The sequence below is a fragment of the Idiotropiscis lumnitzeri genome, chromosome 1 (genome assembly GCF_059441095.1).
Source record: "Idiotropiscis lumnitzeri isolate Australia: NSW breed Sydney's pygmy pipehorse chromosome 1, RoL_Ilum_1.0, whole genome shotgun sequence".
Taxonomy (NCBI): domain Eukaryota; kingdom Metazoa; phylum Chordata; class Actinopteri; order Syngnathiformes; family Syngnathidae; genus Idiotropiscis; species Idiotropiscis lumnitzeri.
Window position 1 is genome coordinate 20,689,000 of NC_142391.1, and position 24,545 is coordinate 20,713,544.

At 44.1% G+C, this 24,545-nt stretch overlaps 1 protein-coding gene across 2 annotated transcripts; it reads right to left on the bottom strand.

The window, feature by feature from the left end:
• Window positions 1–1,172: 1,172 nt before the first annotated feature.
• LOC148343625 (E3 ubiquitin-protein ligase ARK2C-like) lies at window positions 1,173–24,423 on the bottom strand. Of its 2 annotated transcripts, XM_088287358.1 has the most exons (8): window positions 24,108–24,423; window positions 11,518–11,842; window positions 9,253–9,381; window positions 8,644–8,773; window positions 8,439–8,543; window positions 3,808–3,903; window positions 3,345–3,448; window positions 1,173–2,657 (listed from the first exon to the last, which is right to left on the bottom strand). In XM_088287358.1, the coding sequence occupies exons 1-8, from the start codon at window positions 24,166–24,168 to the stop codon at window positions 2,540–2,542; spliced, it is 1,068 nt and encodes a 355-aa protein (XP_088143484.1). In that variant the 5' UTR covers window positions 24,169–24,423; the 3' UTR covers window positions 1,173–2,539. The 2 variants fall into 2 exon arrangements, 1 of the variants encoding a protein (XP_088143484.1); XR_015840643.1 differs by lacking the exons at window positions 1,173–2,657; window positions 3,345–3,448; window positions 3,808–3,903; ... (2 more) ...; window positions 9,253–9,381; window positions 11,518–11,842 and adding an exon at window positions 23,078–23,281.
• Window positions 24,424–24,545: the final 122 nt, after the last annotated feature.

Consider the following 24,545-nt stretch of genomic DNA (forward strand, 5'->3'; position numbering starts at 1 on the left):
TTTTTTTCTTCAAAATGAATGGCTTTTAATCCCTTTTGCCCTAAGACAACATGCCCCCCCCCCCCCCCCCCCCCACACACACACATTTACAGAACACCCACAAAGGAAGTGAGCATTCAAGCAAACGCAGGCTAACGAGTATATTATTGTTTTGTTTTCCCCTGTAACATGAGCGGGCGCAACGGAGACTGAAATGCAAATTCAAATCATGACCCCCCCCCCCCCCCCCCCGCCCACCCCTCCAAAAAAAATCAGCATCACCCAAAAAACTGTGCTTGCTTGTTCAGTAGGCAATAAGGTTCTGAGAAATGTCACTCATCTCGAGGCAAGATGGCGGCTTTGCTGTCACATACGAGGTCTGTCTGAGTGCACGTGTTTCAAAGAGAAATGGGGTTTTTTTGGGGGGGGGGGGGGTCCCTGCGTCTACTTTGCACCACCACGACCACGACACAGCTCACAAGCGTGGCACACACATGCATGTACACTTGATGGTGGAGGCAGGTGGGAAGGGAGGAGGGGATAATGGCGGGTTTTCACCCCCGCCGCCAGCCAACACACACGTCACTGGAAGCCATGCCTGCAGTTAGCCACGTTAGCGTGGATGGTGTCTACAGTGATCCCCCGCTATGTCGCAGTTCATTGTTCGTGGCCCGTGGGGAGGGGCAATGGTTTGCCGGCCCCCTCCAAAAAAATGGATGGGTATCAATCATCCACTGCTTAAAGTGATTTTCTACCCAGTTATGTCCCGCTTCTTGACAGCGACAGAGTGTGAACAGATGTAGGTTAAAAACAAAATTTAACAAAAATATATATTTTTTTTTTTTTACATGGTCTCTCGATATGGCGGATTTTCACCTATTGGGGGTGGTAGTGGAACAAACCCCGCGATGAACGGGGGTCCACTGTAAATCCAAAAGAAACACAACACACCAGGGGGCGAGACTGTTCACTATTTTTGGCCTTTGTACATACAACGCACGCGATTAGCCTCCACCGCCTGGTTTTCCAACTGTGGACTATCTGTCACGCAAACTCTCAAGTTGCTACACAACACTGTTACTCGGTAAATACTCAATCAGTACTATAGCACACCACAAGCGTCGCGCTACACACCAATCATGCTTTTGTGTAATGTTCTATACAGATTAGCTTGTGTGCGTGTGTGTGGGTGTGTGTGTGTGTGTGTGAGGAGGGGGAGCGCACAGCATGACTCAGTACATCCATCTATGGCAGCGGTCGGGAACCTATGGCTCTTCCGGAGACGTCATATGGCTCCCCGACAGTTTGGAGTTGAGGGGGCCAAAAAAAAATTAAATTAAATTAAATTAAATTTAAATATATATATATTTTGGAACTGGTTTTAAAATACTAGTGATAATCTTAATAATATTAAGTAATTTAAAATTAGTTTTAAAGATACATTTTAAAAGTCAGGGGTGGGTTGCGGCACTTGCAATCCGCCGGTGACCCGAGGATCAGGTCGGGAACCAATCGATCGCAAGTACGTCACGGGTCATTGTCAATGTACGGAAATTAATTTTATCAGAGATAAATTTTCAACCCTTCAACCCGCTCAACCCTTGTAACAGAAAAGATGGCGAAAAGAAAAAAAGACGATGATTACCGTACATTCCAGGCTGCGTGGACAGAGGAATTTGCATTTGCGGAGAGAGCAGGATCCGCAGTATGTCGAATATGCAATGACAAAATTGCATCAATGAAACGCTCAAATATAAAGCGGCACTTCGATACGCGTCATGCTTCTTTTGCATTGAAATATCCACCGGGGGACAGCAGGAAAAAGGCATGCGAAGAGCTGCAACGGAAAGTGCAGACGAGCCAGCAGCAGCTGCGTGTCTGGACCACGCAAGGTGACGGTAATTCCGCAAGCTTTGCGGGTGCTTTGGCAATAGTGAAGAGTGGAAAGCCGTTCACAGATGGCGAATATGCCAAAACATTTATGCTTGATGTGGCCAATGAACTTTTTGATGACTTTCCAAATAAAGCCAAGCTAATCAAAAAAATAAGAGACATGCCACTGTCAGCAAGAACGGTTCACGATCGGAGCATCATGATGGCGAATCAAGTCGAGGAAACACAAATTAAGGACATAAAAAAAAACATGCAGCACCAGAAGTCGCATTAAAAGTAAACCTTTTATTATTTTTATTATTATTATGTTTAAAATACTATATGGCTCTCAAAAAATATATATCTAGAAATAATTTGGTTTTATGGCTCTCCAGGTCAAAAAGGTTCCCGACCGCTGATCTATGGCCGTTCGCGCCCTTTTCTTGTACATCCACTAAGTCAGCCAAGTCTGGAAAATGTGTCCACCGCATCCCTGCTTGTGTTCTGCATGAGTCTGTGAGCATGTGCGTGCGTGAGTGTGAGTGTGTGTGTGCTTTGTTTATATCCTACCCTTTCCCCCTCCCACTAAAAGAGGGGGGGGTGAGGAGGCTCCCCCATGCAAAACCCCCTCAAGGGGAGAGAGTGGAGGATGTGTGGGATGTGAGGCTGCGTGCGACAGGAGCAGCTATCAACTGTCGGGGTTGAGCTGGGTTTCGATGTCCACTCTGCAGATGGGGCACTTCCGGCTGGTCGCCAGCCATTGGTCCACACACGCCTGGTGGAACAGGTGCATGCAGGGTAATCTCCTAAACACACACACATACACGCACACCCCCACGCACACACACAAACAACAGTTTTGGCAGGCTCAAAACAGTCAGATCTCAAAACATCATTCCCCATTAAAATGAATTAATGGAATTGCCATCCATTCCAGCCTTCCACAAAAAAAAGCTACAGAAAATGTTGCAATGTGCATGCCAATGACGGAAAAAACGGATCATCAATTGAATGCTGCTCTCTTTCTCGTTTTCCAGTCTTGGCCACCAGGGGGCGGCCACACAGATAGACTGTTCACTGAGTCATGGGATTCAGAATGCTTCTTTGAGCTGTCATAACTCTTCTCACATCTCATCAGTACGGCACTAATGTATGTTGCTTTATGTTGAGGTAAATCCGAAAAAAATAATTTCAAAGCTGGCTTGGTATCAGCAGAAATAAATATGTCAAGCTAGGGTAAAAAAAAAAAAATTGGCCAATGTACACACTTAACACTCAAAGTTCTTGTTTGTGGTCTTTTAGGCAAGAGAATATTATTTTGAGATTCATTTGAAAACAAAGCATCACAATAAAGCATTTAAAAAAAAAGGATTTGCATCAATTGGATGTTTCCAGACAAGAAACAAATGACATTCCAGCACAAATTGATTTTACAAATGACTGCACGCATGTTAAGACGGCAAAGATGATGTGTGTGCGTGTGTGCATGCTACCTGACATCCTCGCCATCCTCCAGCATGGACAGACAGATGGTGCACTTCTCATCTGTGTCCAGTTCCTCATCATCCAGACACATTTTCAGGTCCTGGGGGAATCTCTGCAAAATTAACACAAACGTTTCATTACTTCAGTGCCTGTGTGCATGTCTGTTTGTGCAATTGTGCGTGTGTTTGCCTATGCCAGACTTAGCTCAGTGTGCTTTGAAGGAGGAAAAGGGGGGTGGGGGGGGGTGGGGAGTTGGAAAAGAATCGATGATGTCTTCTCTAAGCGAGTGAGCCAAATGATGTGACACTCTTTAGCGAATATTTGGGTCATGTTGGCTATATGCGCTTATTAAAATTCACTGGAATGAGTCATCCCGCACGGTGATACGGAGCAGTCTGCACACTGGTCTCACGTCATTTTCAGCTGGAAACGGGTTTGACCGTTAAACTCCCTCCCAGACAGTACGCTTACCTTCTTGTACTTGTGGGGGAAAGTGAATCTCTCAATGGTGGTCTGGACTGCGCCGCGATTCACGCTGCCAAGTCGGTCTTCCAGCTGCAAAAGTTCCTGTTTAAAAAATAAAAATAAAAAAGCCAAAAGGCATCACGCACAGCTGGTGCAATTGCAAAAGTTATTTTGTTGCCTAGACAGGCTGCAGGAGGAAGAAAAAGTGTCTCCAACAAGGTGTAATGTTCAGAGTATGTCACGTGAGGAGTGGGGTTTGGACCCAGAAGCAGACAGGAGTGGCGACGTAAAAGTTTTTATATACAAAAATTCCCAGTAATAACAAGCAGGCCTGGATTCAGAACACATGGAAGATGGCTGACATCCTCACACGAAGAAAGCTTCACGTACTGACGATGTGTCACTGAGTAACTCGATCTTAAATACTCCAAGCATCAAGCCTATATGACATCATAAATGAACAGAGGATAGCAACTGTGTAGCAACAGATACCTTAGGACATGTCACAACCACGACTATGAACGGCGACATGCCTGTGGATGTGGAGGTGTAGGGAATTGTGTGAATACTCGATCCATGGAAGGTGTAGGCTACAGGAGGCTGGATGGCGGGCCGAGACACACCTAAGGGATGATTCCAGATCCTGATTGACTCTCTCTGACTGTCCTTTGGTCTGGGGATGAAAACCTGAAGACAGGCTAGAGGACGCTCCCAGAGCATTACAGAAAGCTTGCCATACCTGGGATGTGAACTGGGGACCCCGGTCAGAAACAATGTCAATGGGGATGCCATGAAGCTTGAAGATGTGGTTCACTAGGATGTTTGCCGTCTCAAATGCGGAGGGAAGTTTGGGTAATGGAATGAAGTGAACCATCTTGGAGAATCGGTCAACTACAGTCAGTGTGACCGTGTTTCCATCGGAGGGCGGCAGGCCAGAGATGAAATCGATCAACAGGTGGGACCAGGGACGGCTGGGGATGGGCAGGGGTTGCAGAAGGCTTCCCCCGAGAGCAGGTGTGGCAAGCGGCGACAAACTCCCTGACATTTTGAGCCATTCGGGGCCACCAGAAGCGTTGCCGCAGGAATTGAAGAGTTCGATTCACACCAGGATGACAAGCCAACTTGGAAGAATGCCCCCATTGCAGGACTTGGCTGCCAGGATGGCCGAGTGGTCTAAGGCGCCGCGTTCAGGACCCAGTCTCCCCAGGAGGCCTGGGTTCGAATCTCGAATTTCCCCATTGTGGGACTAATAAAGGCAATATTATTATTATTATTGAGAGCGGACAGAATCTGGGACGAAGAGCCGATCCATAGGGCCCGAGCCAGGATCTGGTTGCTATTGCTGGGCCTGCAAGACTGCTCGCTCAATGTCCCACACAGCCGCCCTGATGAAACATGAAGAGGGGATGATGGTCTCCAGATCCTGCCTCTTTCACACATGCGGGAGAGAGCATCAGGCTTAACGTTACAGGAGCCAAAGCGCCCCAGGAATTGGGCCCACCAACCATGTCGGGAATTCAGGCGCTTGGCAGATTGCAGATACGTGAGGTATTTGTGATCTGTTAGTACCAGGAAGGGGAGCTCAGCTCCCTCCAGCCAATGTCTCCACTCCTGAAGTGCAGCCATCACAGCCAACAATTCACGGTTACCGACATCATAGTTTCTCTCTGCGGGTGACAATTTGATTTGCATGAAAGGAATGCACATGGATGTACCTTTTTATCTTTGGAACTTCTCTGGGAGAGCACGGCTCCGACCCCAGAGTTGGACGCATCCACCTCGACGATGAACTGAAGTGCAAGATCAGGATGAATGAGGACCGAGGTAGAGGTGAACAGTTGTTTGAGGCTTTTGAAGGCAGCATCAGCTTTGGGGTTCCATGCGAATGCAGAGGCTGTGGAGGTGAGTTGGGTGAGGGGTGCGGCGACCTTGCTGTAGTCACGGATGAACCTTCTGTAGAAGTTTGCAAACCCCAGGAACTGCTGGAGTTGTTTGCGTGATGAAAGGGACTTGCCAATTAGCCACTGCCTCAATTTTAGCGGGATCCGGCCTAAGCTGACCCTGGGCGAGAATATAGCCAAAAAAACTAACAAAAGGGACCCCAAACTCACATTTTTCTGCTTTGACAGAGAGTTTGTTCTCTAGGAGGCACTGCAGAACTAATCTAACGTGTTGGACATGTTCTTCCGGGGTTCGAGAGAAAATCAAAATGTCATCGAGATAAACAAACAAACTGATTAAGCATATCTCGGAGAACGTCATTGAGTGCCTGAAACACGACTGGAGCATTAGTGAGACAAAAAGGCATGACCAAATATTCAAAGTGTCCAAGGGGAGTCTTAAAGGCTTTTCCATTCATCTCCCTCCCGCATTCGCACCAAATGATAAGCGTTGCGAAGGTCTAATTTGGTGAAAATGGCGGCTTTATTGAGTGGCTCAAAACAAGGGTCAATGAGGGGGAGCGGATACTTATTCTTAATCGTGATGTCATTTAGTTCTTTAAAGTCAATGCATGGTCGTAGGGACTTGTCTTTTTGTACTCTCTTTACAACTTGTCTTCTTTGTCGACGTTGTAAAGTTGTAAAGTCTACTAGAAGGTAGGGGAGCCCCGGGGAGTAATTCAATGGCACAGTCATACGGTCTGTGAGGGGGAAGGGAAAGTGCCTGAGACATGCTAAACACCCCCCCCCCCCCAAAGTCGTGATATTCAGGGGGAACCAAAGCAAGATCAGGGGGAGAAACAGAGCTAGAAGGATAGGATGTTGGAGACGCAGAACGCAAACAGTGTGCATGACAGAAAGTGCTCCAGCTAACTATGGATGAGGAAGTCCAGTCTATGTGCGGGTTATGAAGTTTTAACCAGGGTAGTCCAAGAACTACAGGGGAAGAAGGAGAAGAAATGATCAAAAACCTAATGAGCTCCTGATGGTTACCGGAAATGGTGAGAGAGAGTGAAACATTCTGGTGTGTAACAGTACCAAAGGGGCTTCCATCGATGGCACTGATTGGCCATGGCGAGTCCTAAGGCTGCGTTCTGTGGTAGCAAGAGGACCCTTGGGTACGAGTGAGCACTGATTGATGAAGTGCCCAGGCTTTCCACAATTGAAACAAAGACCCTGCGCAACCCGCCGGGCGCGTTCCTCCTGGGAGAGGCGAGTTCTGCCGAGTTGCATGGGTTCTTCCCCGGCAAAAGCAGGCATCAAGGTGCTTGTGAAAGGCTGGGCGATCCGTCGCGGAATTGCCGTGCGAGGGGAGTAAGGGTGGGCAGGTCTGGCACTCCGACGGCGTTCTCTGATGAGATTGTCAATCCGAATCACTAAGGAGATTAATTGCTCGAGAGACTCCGGCTCGTCCCGTGTAGACAGTTCATCTTGAAGCTCTTAGGACAGTCCGCAAACGAAGGCTGTTCTATGTCCTGCCTCATTCCATCCTGTTTCAGAGGCTAAAATCCTGAACTCTTTGGCATTCTGCAGCTGACTGAGAGCCCTGACGTAATGCCCATAGTCGTTTGCCTGAAGACTCATTACGGAAGGGCTGATCAAAGACTCTGCGCATCTCCTCAGAAAAAGCAGAAAATGATTTCAATGTTTCTGACTTTGACTCCCACAAGGAATTGGCCCACTTCCCTGCTTTTCCCCGAAGCAAGTTAATGACATAGGCCAGCTTGGCGCGATCATCCAAAAAAGCGCTAGGTTGTTGCTCAAAAACCAAGGAACAGTTTACTAGGAAATGGCCACAGGCTCCTACCTCTCCAGAATAATGTTCAGGTGGCGGAATGTTGGGTTCGCGGTGAAAAGGCACCGCAGTAGTGAATGAGTCGATCACTCCTTGATTGGACGTGTGGGCTGGAGTGGGTGATGAAGGTCGTGGTGGAGCGCTGGACGTCAACTGGATGGTCAATGAGTTGACGGTGGTGGAGAGGTTCTGAATAGACTCCATAATGTCCCCGAGCAGTGCCCCCTGTACCCTTATGGCGTGGTGGATTGGGTCCTCAGGGTCTGCTGGGTCCATGATGGTCAGTACGTGCTGTCATGTGAGGAGTGGGGTGTGGGGTGTGGACCCAGAAGCAGACAGTGGCGACGTAAAAGTCGTTATATACAAAAAATTCCAAGTAATAACAAGCAGGCCTGGATTCAGAAGACATGGAAGATGGCTGACAACCTCACTCGAAGAAAGCTTGACGTACTGACGATGTGTCACTGAGCAACTCGATCTTAAATACTCCAAGCAACAAGCCTTTATGACATCATAAAAGAACAGCGCATAGCAACTGTGTAGCAACAGATACATTAAGACATGTCACAACACAGTAATTGTTATGTAGTGAAACATCGACGCCATAAGGGTTTTAACTCCTACAACAACCAGCAGAGGGTGCAAGAAATTCCAGTTTGAGTTTGTTGTCTAAACAGGCAGTAGGACAAATGTAAAAGACAAAGTGGTTTGAACAAACTTTTGTGCTAAGAATAATTGTTAGGTTGTGAATCAGTGGGGGCGGCAGTGATTGGCTGCAACCAATAGAGGGTGCAAGAAATTGCGTGTAATGTTTTTTTTTTTTTTTTTATTGTTTTTTACTTTTTTTTGTTGTTATTAATAATACACTTGTGGATAATTCAATGGGTGAATAGAGCACCCACCTCATAGCTCTCCCTGACGGCGGACGCGTGGCGTGAAGGGTTGAGACTCTGCAGCGCCAGCAGATGCAGCTGAGGGTACGGATAGTTGCGGATCTCGTGAACGACCTGGAAGAGGACGGAGAGAAGAGGACAGCCCCTGAGTCTCACCGCGTGTCCAGGTGATAAATTGTCGCACAACGCCGATCCGGATGTGATTGCGGCTCACCACTTGCGTTGAGGCGTTGTTCCTGGGGAAGTGGTGCATCCTGGGAGACGTCAGGTAGTGCTGATAGTGCTGCGGCAGTGGATGGATGTGGTACTGGTGTGGCGGGAGTCCTGCGTCTACACTTAGATCCCTAGGCAATCAATCAATCAATAAATATTTTCATAAAATAAAAAAAAATAAAAAATAAAACATTTTTTTGGGTCCATGGTAATACTCTCATTCCGGTGGTACATTCACTTACTGATATATGAAAGCGATTGGAATGCATACATTTGTGACTCGTTTTACAAAAGGTAAAATTGCACTGTATGGTATAAAAGATAATCCCATGCGGAATATTTTTTGCATGTGCGTACTTGGATTGAAATGCAACTATCTCAATAATATTACAATTTTGAGTGAGGTGATTTTTGTGAAGAAATACAAGAAAAAAATATATAAAATCATATATATATATATATATATATATATATATTTTTTTTTTTTTTAATGAAACTGCAGCACCTAATTGACGACAATCAGCATTTGCCAAGTCAAAAACAAAAACAGCAGGTTGGTGGACTTTTCGAAGAGTAGCATGCAGGCAACGTTTGGACTTGTGCTTCCTACCAGTCTGTGCCCTCGGCCAAATAGCGGGGCTGCTGCACCACCGGCTGTGGTGGGACGTGCAGAGGTGGTGTGAACTCATAACCTGGACGCAGTCTGTGGGGGTGGTGAGGAACCCTCTCGGATGTGCGTCTACGGACACAAACAGGGATACGTTTTATATTGGCGACTAAGAAATCTACGGATTCTCATAGCACAACAATGGTAACATCTCCAGAAGACCCCTTCATAGTTTGTAAGAAATGTTCTGTCATTTATGGGGCTTAGGTGGAGGTAGGGTTGCCAACTCGCAGAAAAATTAATAAGGGACACCTCATCGTCAGGGACGGACGGCTAACTTGATTGGCTTCAACCTTCCTGGCGTGATTTTTTCAGTCCATTTAAGTTTTTGGGTGGGTGAAACCATTTTTAACGAATCAAACCTGAGTTGAATACAATGCACGTTTTTCAATATGAACACATGAAAAGACAATTACTTTAATCGAAACTAAAAAAAAATGAACTTAATCCAAATATTTATCTCTCAAACAGAAACCTTTCCGTCTTAACTTAAACTTAACTGTATAAACTGGCTTCTTATTCATTACTGTGGAACTTTTGAAATAATTTGACATAATTGTTAATAAATTGTACTTATTTATTACAGTCCAAATCATGATATGTTTGTCCATACAATGCAGACATTCATAGCACATACTTCATCAGAAATAAAAAATAAATAAATAAATTCATTCTTTACATACCATATCTACCGACTGGTTAGCACGATGGCCTCACAGTACAGAGGTGCAGGGTTCGAATTTGGCTCCAACCTTTCTGTGTGGAGTTTGCACGTTTTCCTTGCGCCTGTGTGGCTTTTTCTCCGGTTAGCACTAGTGATAGACCGATATGCTTTTTTTTTTTAGGGCTGATACCGATTAGTAGTAATCATGGAGGTCGATAACCAATATTATTGTTATATTCATTTGTAGAAAGAAAGGGATAAAATTGTGTCAAATTTTTGAAAAAAATAAAAACTTGGAAACTTGTCTTGATTTAAATGCCTTTAAGCACAACTTTTGTAATTTACAACATGCTAAAGTTTTTTTTAGATCTTAAAAATAGACATTTGTTTTAAAAGTACTCTGCTGTCAATTTTTGCACTCGCAGGGGTGTCAATTATTATTGTGGAAGGGCCACATCGTCGTTATGACTTCCCTCAGGGGGCCGTTATGACTGTGAACCCATCTTAATGTATAACCTAATGTATCACCTGACGTTATCACATACAACAAATTGATGGGAAGACAGATTTGAAATCAGAAGCAAGTCAGTAGTCATTTTTTTGGTCAACAATTCTTCAATTCATTTTAAAAGGGGAGGCTTGGTAACAAATACATTGCAATATCTCATATCTCAATGTTGTTAAAAGTGAAGATAATGCGCTAGAAACAGGAAGTTGATGCACATGATTTGCCCTTCACGGGCCTCATAAAATGGGGTCGCGGGCCTTGCGTTTGACACGTGATGTATAGCATAGATCGGTGGTTGTTTTAAAGTGCTCTATAAAGAATCTAAAATTGAGCATGGCTTTCCATGACATCTGGTTTATACACACAGACACGCATACGCTGGCGCTCACTCACTTCTTACTTTTATCACCCTTTCCCTCTCCTCTCAGTTTAATCATCAGCTTCACTTATCTCTGGAGCCATGTCGATCAAGTTGCAAATGACCTCTGCAATGTGATAATGGGGGAGCGATTAGCTTTAGCCTCAAGGAAAGGTATCTTACTGTGGCGAGTAGAACTGCCCCGCATGTTTATATGACCTAAAAAGGCTCATAGAAATGTTATAAGTGGTTGCGAGTAGTAGAATAATATTTATTAAAATGTGGGCAAAGTCTGTCGCTCTAGTCGCGGGACCACTCCCGTAGTGCGCATGAAAACGAGTTGAAAAAATAAAATAGGTATCTTACTGCTGATTGGCTGCACAAGTTCCCAATCAGAAGGAGCTGTGTGTGTGTGTGGGGGGGGTGTATATATATATATATATATATATATATATATACATATATAAATATATATATAGAGAGAGAGAGAGAGAGAGAGAGAGAGAGAGAGAGAGTACTTTATTAAAAAAAAAAAAATGCTGATAATCGGCAAAATGCCAAATATCGACATTACTCTAAATTGCCCCTAGGTGTGATTGTGAGCGCGGATGGTTGTTCGATTACGTGCAAGTGTACCTAGTATTGCGGTCTGGGCTCTTAGCTTTGAGTGGTACCTACCTGTTGGGTGGCAGGATGTGTCGATGCTGGGCCTCAAGGATCTGCTGCTGGAGGAGGTATTGCTGGTGTAATGCCTGAGGTAGGAAGGGAGGGGCGGGGATATCCTGGAACTGGGGGGCGGGCATGGGGTTGAGGGGCGGGTGGTGTAGCGGGGGTCCGTGCTGGTGGCCGGGCGGAGCCAGGTGGGGGTTGATGCCCGACTGCGGTTGCCCCGGGTGGGGCATGGGGAAGTCCATGGGCAGCGGGGCCTGCGGGCCTAGCTGGAAGTGTCGGCAAGAGGTAGCATGGCTGTGCTGCTGCTGCTGTTGCCGGGTGAAATGGGATCCTGGGGGCGGATTGAGCGGGAGAAGCAAAACACGTCAGGCACGCCAACATCAAACTGAGCAGAAAATAATTATGGGTGAAATATAGTGTCACTTCCGATATATATGTGTGTGTGAGAGAGAGACATAGCATGTTGACGAAGCCCTACCTCGTACCTACGATGACAAAATGCTTCTGTGAGGGTGGGACAATGATGGATACCACAAGTGTCACCGAAAGCAAACACCAAAATGTGTGAAATTGGGCTGCCATTTCGAGATCCTTTCCGGTTCTTGGGAGCGGACGAAGCTCTGAACTACCGTAGAACTAAGTGTCCCCATGTCCCTGTCCTGGCTGAATGTCTAAGTCAACATGACAAAAGTTTAGAACAGTGACCCAACTGTTCCGTGAACAGCGAAAAATTGTCTGATTGTTTAGAATGACCGAAACAGTGATGCCTTGAGATACAATGACCCAATTTAGGACAGCAGGACGATTTTTTTTTTTTGCTTTGACTTGCAGTCAGTTCGCCAGATAGTAAACAACCCTTCGCAAAAAAAAAAAATAATAAATAAATAAATCAAAACAAAATTAATCTGTCAAAATCAAACATAAAAAAATAATTACATGTATTTGTAACAATCAAATAGCTGTATTGTATTGTATTTAGTATCACGGTTTTAAAACCCTGCAAGCATAATTGAAAAGAAATGAACAACTCGTGTAGACATAACACTACTCACAAGAATATATTCTCATTAGTACTGCTGCTTACTGGCATGTTTTGAGAGTCTCCTTGTCTGTATTATTCTGACCACGGGTGGGCAAGGCACACACACCAACAAGGAGCAGCACAATGTATTTTGAGCTGAAGCAAAAATAATAATTCTTGACATTCTATTGAATGATGTCACATAGGCATGTATTATATCACAATACTGTAAATAACTAGTTTTGTTTGTATGAACACATTACAAAATGTTCACGTCAAATTCAATGAATGAATTAAACTTGTATCTCAGGGTACCACTGCATTTATGGTTCATTTATGGGAGAAATTTTTCACTCATCTCACATTTCCCTAAAAATAAATACCTTCCAGATGATTTAATTTTTTTTTTTTAAATCCCCCTGGATGTGCACATGTACACACACATGCACTGAGGACTCTCCAACTTATAAGTTACATCCCCAATAAACTACTTTTCTATTTTCCAAGGACTGCAGTGCCACCTCAGGCCTTACAGAAAAACCACAAACCCCCAAATATTATTTTTTAAGTACATGGTGTGAAGGATAAGTTTCAGTGAAAATCTGTCAAAAAGTGAACTATGAAAAGGTGAAAGTTCACTGTATGCCGGAGCATGTTTGTGTGGTTAAGGAACACAGCTTGGTCTCGCAATCACACATTTGACTGATGTTTAAATACTTCTAGGAACTCGTAATGAAAGCGCTAATTGATCACCCGCTGGAACAGATTGGGTTGGTTCTACTGTATTTCCATTTTAATGACACTTGCTTCGTGGAAATAGCTCGACTGTTGTTTTTTTTTTCTTTGAATATAAACTTGTCCCGACCACAACTATTTGGCAAGCGGCGTACGCAGACAGTCGAGACGCAGCAGGCTTCCTTGTGCAGCTGCATGTTTTTAATGCATCGCACATGTGTTTTGAAAGGCAAGAACATTATTATTGACGTCCATTTGGCTGAGCTTAATGTTCCACAAAGACAATGACATGCGTTTGGATTTCTTTTTAAAAATGGCTCGTCGGGAAATCAAAACGAACGGGTCAGAGCGGGGCTGGTAACTGCAGCCAGGCGGCAGACAGGTAGTGACATTGCAAGGTCAAGTTCAAAGGGGTGGGTGGGGGTGACGGCCACCACGAATGAGGCTGGTACGGGCGCTGTGATGGAGGAAGCGTGGAGAATCGTCTATCTTTTGTCACAGCATGAGAGGAGGTGGGTGAGGGTGGAGGGAGCTGGGACTGGGGAGTGGGGGCGGGGGGGGGGGGGGGGGACAATAAATGGAAATCAGCAAGAAGCACACTGAAGGTTAGGAAAAACACTATATTCTTTATTGAAAAATATTAGTAAATTGTGTTTTTCTTTCTCTGTTGTTTTTGTTGTTGTAGTAATAGTATAAAAATCCATGCAACCAAAAATAAACCACATAGACTGAAGGCAAGGCCCACCATGCTCCGTATAGGGTTAAATAAAGGAACAAAAGCAGCATCCAATGAGCTACAGCACATGATTCGAGTACAGCAGGGTAACATCTTTACTACAGAAAGATTACATTGGATTCTCACAGGTCAATGTAGAGTCAAACCAAAAAAAAAAAATAATATGAATCATAAAATGTGACCATGCATTGAAAAAGTACTACAAAGAGAGACCACAACCAAACAATAGAGACGTTATTTTCTAATAGAGAATCTCTTTCAGCAGTGCAGGAAAATATAAGCATCCCTGTGAAATGGATAGCATTTTGGCCGGCCGGATGTTAGTTAGTGGGGACGGGGAGATTTTTTAGAAAGTGATGAACCACCAGTGAGCTAATTTTGCCTGCTGATACAGTGGAACCTCGAAAGTCAAAACGCTGCCTTAAAGCTTGAAAATTGGGAGTGTTTCAGGAAAAGAAAAATTGGCTTTGACTTTTGGAACCTTTAACTGTTGTCAACTCAAGAGCAGTTGTTTGAAGGGTGAAAAGTTCCCGGACAAATATGCTCAACTTCATCAGTCTGTCTAAGTAGCGTTAAGGAAACGAAAAAGGAAAAGAAAAACTGAAATGATATCTTGCGTTGAAAATTAAATGATAGCAAAAAGTCCATTTTCATTGTTGTCATTAAATAGCATACATGAGCTTTCAGGGTTCATGTTAAATGTATTCATTCGGTAATGTTGTACGTCCATACAGAAGGAGGACGGTCAAACAGTAGTTTGACAATTGTAGTTTACTTTACTTTATTATACAATGATTACTGACATTTTTTTAAAAAAAAATCATCTTGCATATATTTAAAAAAATAAAATAAATTTTTTTTTTTTTTTTTAAACTAACCGAATTTGAAAAACAAAAGTCAAAACAACCAAGAAAATAAATCAAACTAAGTATAATAAGAAATACGTCATTTTATAACCCTGTTTCAAAGGTTACTCAAAACATTGTCTGTACATTACCGTAATAAACATTTTACGATGGAGAAAGTTTGGCCTGGGTTTACAACATCCGATTCTTCATGGTTACAAGGGACGTATTGAACTAGTCGCGTTAATAGGCTAGAAGTGCTTTTCAATATTTAGTCTAAATAGGACTTTTAGCTCAAGTCCCAACTTTCGGGTTACATTACCCCCCCCCCCATAGGAACGGAACTCATTCATAAACAGACGAGCGCCTGTATTCAACTTAAGGCTAGTTAACGACTAGGTACACTTGGATGACAGTTAAAAGAACAAATGACTTGAAAAATCACTGCAGAGTTATGGAAGCAACACTTGGACCAGGGAACAAATGAAAGCAAATTCATTTCAAATGGGAAATGTTGCTTTCAGAGCACACCAATTGCACGTTCAACTTTTGAGGTACCACTGCATTCTACACATTCTTTTTTTTTTTTTGGAGCCTGTTACAAAGAGAGGTTGAGCAAGCAGCCCCAACAATTCAGTGTGATTCAAAGATTTGGCTTTATTTTGCAAAGGGGGAACAAAAAGACTACACAAAAAATGGAGACGGTTATGGCAGGCTGTCGTGTGCAGGTGCAGTGTAGCATTTCAACGCCATTCATTTCCAGCAGAAAGTCTAAAGTCCAGCACCCCAAAAGTAGTATCATTTGGAATTCAAACTATAATCTGGGACTACCGGCTAAAGTTCAAACCACCATCTTGTTTTTTGTTATACGACCGACCACCTTAATACTGTACATGTACAGTGTTCTCTCACTATATTGTGGTTCACCATTGACGCCCCACCACTATACCGCAATTTTTAAGCAATCATTTACACTGGCAAGTCTGAATGATTGTTAATCCAGCAGAGCAAGAAGAATATATACTGTACAAATGCTGCGTTTGTATGTGTTGCTGCTCTATTTGAGAAGCAGACGTCATTTCAAGTTTTATTATTACCCAAATATCCATGCTAATTATCATTAGCCTGTCTATGGCATTTCACATTATATGGTAGTATTAAGATACTAGATCTTCATTTGATTAAATCGTATGGTTTGGTTGAACATGTTGGTGTTTAAATAAACAGGGTTTGACTCTTATTTTGTCAATTGTCAGTTAAAGTAAAAGTCAACTGGGAGAGACAACTAAAATACATTTGAATGTGTTTTAAGAGTAAGAAGGTAAATCTATTTTGAAAAATATTAACAAGCAGGCTCTCTATATCGGAGCTTTTTGGGTCAGGAATATATGTCTGCACTGATAAAATGGGGATCACCATATGACATCTACGGATGTTCAAATATTAAAGCATTTCCTGGACAGTTAAGAAAAGGTCAGTTACCGCTTTGCTTACTTTCTCGCATTTGATTGTTTGTTTATATAATGTCAAAGAAATAATTCTCTCAAAAAAAAAACTGTGAGGACTAAGACTGCTAATTTTTGCTTTAGAAACAAATTGGAATATTTCCTGTAGACGCCAAATAGGGGTCAAATGTGTGTGTGTGTATTACTTTTGTTGAGCACTGTGTGGCGCTCTGACTGATTATATAAAAGGGAAGAGCAAGAAGGTATGCCCAGGTACGGACTTGAAGGGCATACAGGTTTTTGACCGCTTGGGCGGAGCGTGTGCAACTTTATGGTGTTTTATATTGATTTTAATATTGACGATTGATAAATAAACCTAACCTTTTAACAAGATACTCATGGACTCTTTGGTGAATAACATCGCAAAGCAATCACAGGTAGCAAAGCCGCCAGCGCGTCAAGCCAAGCCAATCTAAGCAAACAAACAGACAGTCAATACCTCACTAGCCTACTAGTATACTGGCTATTACACTGTCAAAAACCTGCCCAAACAAAGACTGTGTTGGAGGAAACGACGGAGCACGGCAGACGGCGTGGGACGATCAGGGAAGCCGGTGTGTGGAGGAGCAGCTGGGGTTGATCGACTTCGCAGGCAGCCGTGATGGTTGCTATCATGGCTGATCCAGAGGAGTGCTGCTGACCACCGAGTGGATTGGAGCACCGACGTCATCGTGTGGATTTACAGTTAAGGCGCCCAACGAGAGATAGTGTGGGGTTGATCGACTTCGCAGGCAGCCGTGATGGTTGCTATCATGGCTGATCCAGAGGAGTGCTGCTGACCACCGAGTGGATTGGAGCACCGACGTCATCGTGTGGATTTACAGTTAAGGCGCCCAACGAGAGGTATATGTAGCGCTACTCTGTCGATGGCCAATTGTGTGCACACTTAAAAAAAAGGTTAAAAATCCAAGGCATTGGTAACGCTCCGTGCGTTAAAATTAATTCGAACGTCGCGGTTCACAAATTGCGCTGGATCACGTGACTCACTGACCAACCTTCGCGTCATCACCGGAGCTGAATTTTGCGTTGCGTTCACTGCCAGCACGTACAATGGAAGCCTGTGCAGCGGACATGGACACAAATAATGAAAATGAAGTACTTGATGATTCGGGAACTCAAAAACGTATTGTTAAATTAACAGAAAAGGGTTTGGTTGATAAACTTGAAAGGTTACAAAACAATAGGAAATGTAAACTTAATAATGCGAGTAAAGTTAGAAGCGAATTGAATGCATTCATGTCTTGTGGTGATAAAACCAAGGTGATAAATGGTCTTGATGAGTTGAAAGGGTTGTGTGTTGATGCTAAAAATGTACATGATTCAATGATGGGTTTGTTGTCTGTTGAAGAGGGTGAAAAGCACGAAATATGGTTTAAAGCCAAAATGATCTCAAACAATGAGTGTTTTTCAAGGGTCAATTTATGGCTTTCTCAAGGTTCAACACAAATACAAGAAATCATAAAAAAAAACGATAAAGGTTATGCTAATGATGAGATCTCTCCTGAAGATAGTGTGTCAAACGTGAGCAGCAGGGTTAGCAAAAAAAGTACCAAGTCCTCTGCTTCATCTGCTAAACTAAAGGCAGCAGCGGAAAGAGCTGCAGTGCTGGCTCGTGTGAAAATATTGGAACAACGACATGCTATTGAAGAAGAAGAAGCAAAACTAAGGAGAAGAATGGAGATGCTTGATTTGGAGGCGGAACTGGTGGCATTTGAAGCGCGGATGGACATTTATAATGCCATTGAAGAGGGCCAGTCTCAAGCGCAGTCAACTGTAAAGAAAAATGGAGCAATGAATGGACAAGGTTTAAACCCCACAGTCCAAGAGTTTAAACCTCATCATGATGATATGGAAACAGCACAACAAAAGGAGAGATTCAGGATGCCACAAATGGAAAACAAAACAACGGATGTGAGGCCAAAGAAATTGATTGCATCAAATATAAAGCAACAGCATAACCTCCTGGAACAAAGGAAATGGAACACAAATCAGGAGCACCCTTTGGTGGAGCAAGATGGAAAAGCAATGGAAGTAAAGGTACGGTCAACACAAAGTGATGCGCAAGCTCATTCATCAACCACTTCACAGGTTCCTGCAGACCTTTTGACCATTATGAGTAGACAAACTGAGATTACAGCAGCCTTAATGAACCAACAGCGTTCAATGACACTTCCACCAAGAGACATTCCAATATTTGATGGTGATCCATTGCACTACAGAACTTTCATTAAAGCATTTGAGCAAGGAGTGGAAAGTAAAGCAGCCGCAGCAGACAGTTTGTATTATTTGGAGCAATACACCCGAGGGCAACCTCAGGAACTTGTGCGAAGTTGTCAACACATGGCTTCAGATCGTGGTTATGCCGTGGCCAAGGCTTTGCTCCAGGATCATTTTGGAAATCCTTACAAAACGGCCACTGCATACATTAGTAAGGCTCTGTCATGGCAAGCAATAAAAGCAGATGACACAAAGGCACTGCACAGTTACTCCTTATTTCTACGCGGCTGCTGCAACATCATGGAGGAGCTGGAGTATGTGCAGGAACTGGACATGCCTGCGAACTTGAGGGCAATCTTGGCCAAGTTGCCCTATAAATTACGAGAAAATTGGCGTGGCAAGGCCTATGACATCATGGAATCAACAGGATACAGAGCTGGATTTGTTGACTTGGTACAGTTCATAGAGCGGCACGTAAGAATTCTTTCGGACCCCTTCTTTGGAGATCTGCATGATTACAGCCCTAACTCAACATCAATAGGTCAAGGCAGGTCATATGCGGGCAGTAGAGTGAAGGGGAACGTGGTGGCCAGTACCGTGACTGAGACAGATCCTCCCAAGGTTAAGCAGCCACACTCCTTCGAAGACTATGAAAATGGCCGTTGTGTTTTTTGCTCACTGGAACATTTGCCGGAAAATTGTAAGCAGTTTGGAAGAAAGAAACACACGGACAAGATGTTTATTTTGAAGAGAAGAGGTTTATGTTTTGGCTGCCTTCGTCATGGACATATTAGCCGTGACTGTGATATGAGATTGAAATGCGACATTTGCAAGCAAAATCATCCAACAGTGTTGCACATAAATAGACAGGCAACTGCTCCTCAACAAGAGTTGGAAACACCAGAGCTTATTCCCATTTCTCACACGACTTGTGGACATACAGGGGCCGGCAATTGTCGCACCATGTTGTCAGTGCTGCCTGTTAAAGTAAAAGCTGCCAAAGGTGACTGTGTGATCTTAACATATGCATTCTTGGATCCAGGCAGCACCGGAACATTTTGTTCTGAACAACTGATGAATCGTTTGAACCTCTCTGGAAAGAGAACCCAAGTCCTGATACGAACAATGGGTCAAACAAAGATGAGTCATGCCTTTTCACTTTTTAATCTCGAGGTGGCCGGCCTGAAAAGCTCTCAGTTCCATCTTCTGCCGGAAGTGCTTACACAGGCGCAAATGCCAGTCACTACAGACGATATGGTAACATCTCAAGACCTCCTTAAATGGCCGTATTTGTCAGGTATACAGGTACCGTCCATTCAAGCCAAGGTTGACCTGTTGATCGGGATCAATGCACCCAAGCTATTGGAGCCATGGGAAGTTATTAATAGTCAAGGTAATGGTCCGTATGCTGTCAAAACTGTGCTCGGTTGGGTGGTTAATGGCCCACTGGATGGGAATAGTAGGATGGAAGCCGCTGTCGTATCTGTGAATAGAATTGGTGTCAGCAGGCTGGAGGAGCTGCTAATGAACCAGTATAATCATGATTTCTGCGAGAAGCTCATGGAAAGCCAGGAAAGGTCAAGAGAAGACCAGCAGTCTCTCAATATAATGGAAACATCTGCCAAGTTACAGGATGGAAAGTATACTATAAACTTACCTTTTAAGAAGAAAGATGTCTTCTTACCAAACAATTTTGCTGTGGCCCAACAACGGTTACAAGAAGAAGTACCTGATGATCAAAGAGACCTTGATTCAGGAAGAGTTTGGGATATTCCCCATCATGGTGTCCATCATCCCAGAAAGGGAGCACTGCGTGTCGTGTCTGACTGCGGTGCCACGTTTAAAGGCTTGTCCCTGAATACGGAGCTGCTGCAAGGGTCCCTTCTCAGAAGCACATTGATGGGCGTCCTCATGAGGTTTAGACAACAGCCAACAGCCTTCATGGGAGACATTCAAGCTATGTTCCATCAAGTCTGTGTGCCAGAGGAGGATCGGGACTTTCTACGTTTTTTGTGGTGGCCTAATGCAGACACAACACAACAACCAGTGCCTTACAGAATGATGGTGCATTTATTTGGAGCCATCTCATCACCAAGTTGCGCAGCTTATGCTCTGAGAAGAATGGCTCAAGACAATCAGTCTAAGTGCCTACCGGTTGTTATAGAAGCTGTTCAACAGAACTTTTATGTTGATGATTGTCTGAAGAGCACAGCCACTGTCACAAAAGCTATCCAGCTGATACAGGGCCTCATTGCTCTCTGTCAACAAGGAGGCTTTGCTTTGGAAAAGTGGATTAGCAACAGTCGTGTTGTTTTGCAAGCCATCTCTGAAGAATGGAGAGTCAAAGAGCTGAAGATGTTGGATTTGGACAATGACAAGCTTCCAGTAGAAAGAGCGCTTGGTCTTCAGTGGTGTGTGGAGACGGATGCTTTCGTCTTTGGATCGGAAATAAAGCATCGGGCTCTGACCAGACGTGGGATGCTATCAGTCAACAGTTCTGTTTACGACCCATTGGGTTTCCTGGCGCCAGTGGCCCTTCAGGCCAAAATAATGCAACAGGAGCTGTGTAGAAGGGGCGGTAGTTGGGATGATCCATTGCCACAAGACATTTTAAAGCGATGGAGAAGGTGGTTGGAGGACTTGGGCCTGCTAGCTACATTTAAAGTTGGCCGGTGTATTAGACCAGCTGGGTTTGTAGCTGTAAAGCAGGCACAATTACACAATTTTTCTGACGCCAGTGAAGGAGGCTATGGAACTGTCACAGATGTGCGTTTAGTGAGCGACGAAAACCAAGTTCACGTATCCTTTCTCCTTGGCAAGGGTAGAATAACACCCTTAAAGGTTGTGACTGTTCCCCGACTTGAACTGTCTGCAGCTGTTCTCGTTGTGAAGATGGATGCTATGATCAAGGCTGAGCTTGGAATGCACCTTAATAGGTCTGTGTTTTGGACCGATAGCACATCCGTGCTGAAGTATGTTTGCAATGAAGATCGGCGATTTTATACAGTTGTTGCAAATCGAGTTGCCGTAATACGAGACTTGTCGGAGCCTGCACAATGGAGACATGTTGGTAAAAGGGAGAATCCAGCTGATTATGTGTCGCGAGGTCTGAGTGTTTCTGACTTTTGGAAAAGCAGAAGATGGCTGGAAGGACCAGAATACCTGTGGAGGGAAGAGGATCAGTGGCCACAGACACTGCTGGATGTCTCTTTGGACGTGGAAGATAAAGAAGTCAGGAAGGAGGCAGCAGCTCATGCTGTCAGTGTGTGCACTCCTGTACCAACAGATCAGCTGATCCTATTCTTCTCAGATTGGAGAAGGCTAAAAAGAGCAGTGTCTGGGTATTCAAAGTGGAAATCATGGTTGAAGGAAAAGTGCAAGGGGAACAAGCAGCTGCTTCCCTCAAGAAATGTCACCGTGTTATGTGATAAGCCCATCAGAAAGACATATTTTAGCATTAAAAGATTTACAAGAGGCTGAAAATTGTTTATGCAGATGCACTTGGGTTAGTGAGATCCGTAAAATTGAGAACAAAATCCAATATAGTTGAAAGACCAATTTCCAAATTATGCTTAGTCTGTGAGACCTAATTTATTTAAAATGTTCGGGGGGGGGAATATATTTTAGGAATTGCCATGTTTGTGAACCATGTCAATTAGGGGCCGGTGTGTAGACGCCAAATAGGGGTCAAATGTGTGTGTGTGTATTACTTTTGTTGAGCACTGTGTGGCGCTCTGACTGATTATATAAAAGGGAAGAGCAAGAAGGTATGCCCAGGTACGGACTTGAAGGGCATACAGGTTTTTGACCGCTTGGGCGGAGCGTGTGCAACTTTATGGTGTTTTATATTGATTTTAATATTGACGATTGATAAATAAACCTAACCTTTTAACAAGATACTCATGGACTCTTTGGTGAATAACATCGCAAAGCAATCACAGGTAGCAAAGCCGCCAGCGCGTCAAGCCAAGCCAATCTAAGCAAACAAACAGACAGTCAATACCTCACTAGCCTACTAGTATACTGGCTATTACATTTCCAATATTTTAAAAAATTGCTCTGCAATTATATCAACACATTTCTGAAGGGCTTGCGTTGGACTTTAGAGGTTCCGCCACACAGCATAACATAGATTTGGCCGTCCAATTTGTGACATGAGAACATGTACACTGCACCTTGAGTGAAGAGAAAGGAGGATGAGCCAAATTCTGGTGTTCAACGATGCGAGTGCAGCCGTTTTTGAGATCATGCAAAAATGTATCCACTTGACAGGAATTTACAGCATGTTGTCTATCAAAAGACTGGATGGGAGGTACACAATGACATTCCATTAAAAAAGGAGCTACATGTCCACACGGGTGCTACAGCAAAAAAAATTGACAGAAACAAAAGACAAAAAGGTGCTCTGCGCTAAGATGTTAGCTATGTTTTTTTTTTAGTCGGCTTGACATGGTTGGAATACATCTTGAAGGGGGAGGAGGAGGAAGAGGAGAGGGGGGGTGCTTTGTTTTGTTTTTTTGTTTTGTTTTTTTAAAATACCAATGTCGTCTTCGGATGGAAAGAGGAAATGAAGAAGGGGTTCACAATACAGCTAAATGCAGAGAACAGGCAGAGGCCACGCCACACCACACAGCAGCAGATGATCATTAGCTACACAATGGGGGGGACGACAAAGATCTGATAAATGCAGAATGTAGAGCCAGCCTCCATACTATGAAACAGGGAAATAAGAACAGAAATAAAAGCACAATGAAATCACTGATGCCACTGTTGTCAAATTAATGTTACACTGTAGCTTCGCGTGTGTGCTTTCTTAGCCGCTCGCTCGCGTTTGTGTGTCCAAAAAAAAAACAACAAAAAATGCCATGCTCCGAACACAAAACAACAGACAATTTGCAACAAATTTGGATGTATTTGTTTTCAAACACCAATTCTCGTGAATGTTGATTACCAATTTCGCCGCAAATAGTCATAAATAATTGCGGTGGCGAAAGCGGATGATCTTCAAATGACATCATCCAGGCACAGATAAGATGACTGGCTGGGGAAGGCTACGGCTATTTTGCGGTATTTTTTTTACGGTGCAGTCAAAATGCAGCGTGTGAAAATAGAAGAATGTAACCCAATTGAAATGAGCGGAAAATGGATAGAACGCGGCACTATGTTATGTACGGGAATGTTGTCGGCACACAACAGCCGGCGCTTGCCGAATCCTTTGTGACAATTGATTCCGCTTCAGGATGTAGCCATCCCCCAAACGAGCCAGTTAGCTTCTCTCGAGTTGCCGCATCTGGTCTGGATGTTAATTCGAGCTAAATTCCGCCGCACAAACACGTCATTCTGTGTTTTGCGGTCATCTGTGAACAAAGTAAAGACGTCAAATTCCATTTAATGAGCGGTTTGAGCGGAAACAACAAGCTAGCCGACGCGAGCTAAGCCAGCGGCTAAGTTGGGAGCTAACTAGCCAAAAGCTGCAGTGAATATTAAGATAAACAGGGCACATGTTTTAGCGTGCTTACAAACAATTCACGACCTACCTCGGTTTCTTACTGAGCCAAATACGGGGAGAACCAGGTATCCGACATGCACTAACACCATCCTGGGATCCTTATCTTACGACTGCGCTGTCTGATTTGGAGAGAGAAAGTGCGGTGGGAGTGGTAGCCCATGCGGATCTACATTCAGGCGGCTGGGCTGACGAGCAGCGCGCGGGCCGAGCAACCGAAACGTCTGTCTCGCCTACTGCACTGCTGTGCTGGAGCTCTGTGTCTATGCCTACGGTCGATGGACTCAACTGCCTGCCTGGTTATGACTGACAAAAGCAGACGTGTCATTCTACGGAGCTGGGGAAGGGGGCGCTGTTTCACTGCGGCGTGACCTCGGGAGACCGACTTCAACTGGCAATTGGCGGCCAGCGGGCGGCATGCGGCCCTCGATTGATTTTTGAAAATAAAAATGTTTACTGATGCCAAGCC

Excerpts from the sequence above, each read along its gene's own strand:
- LOC148343625 (XM_088287358.1), bottom strand. The coding sequence starts at position 24,168 with ATGGTGTTAGTGCATGTCGGATACCTGGTTCTCCCCGTATTTGGCTCA. Across the intron at positions 11,843-24,107 it reads TGGCTCAGTAAGAAACCGAG|GATCCCATTTCACCCGGCAA; the intron begins GTAGGTCGTGAA and ends ATCCGCCCCCAG. Across the intron at positions 3,449-3,807 it reads TCCCCCACAAGTACAAGAAG|AGATTCCCCCAGGACCTGAA; the intron begins GTAAGCGTACTG and ends TTAATTTTGCAG.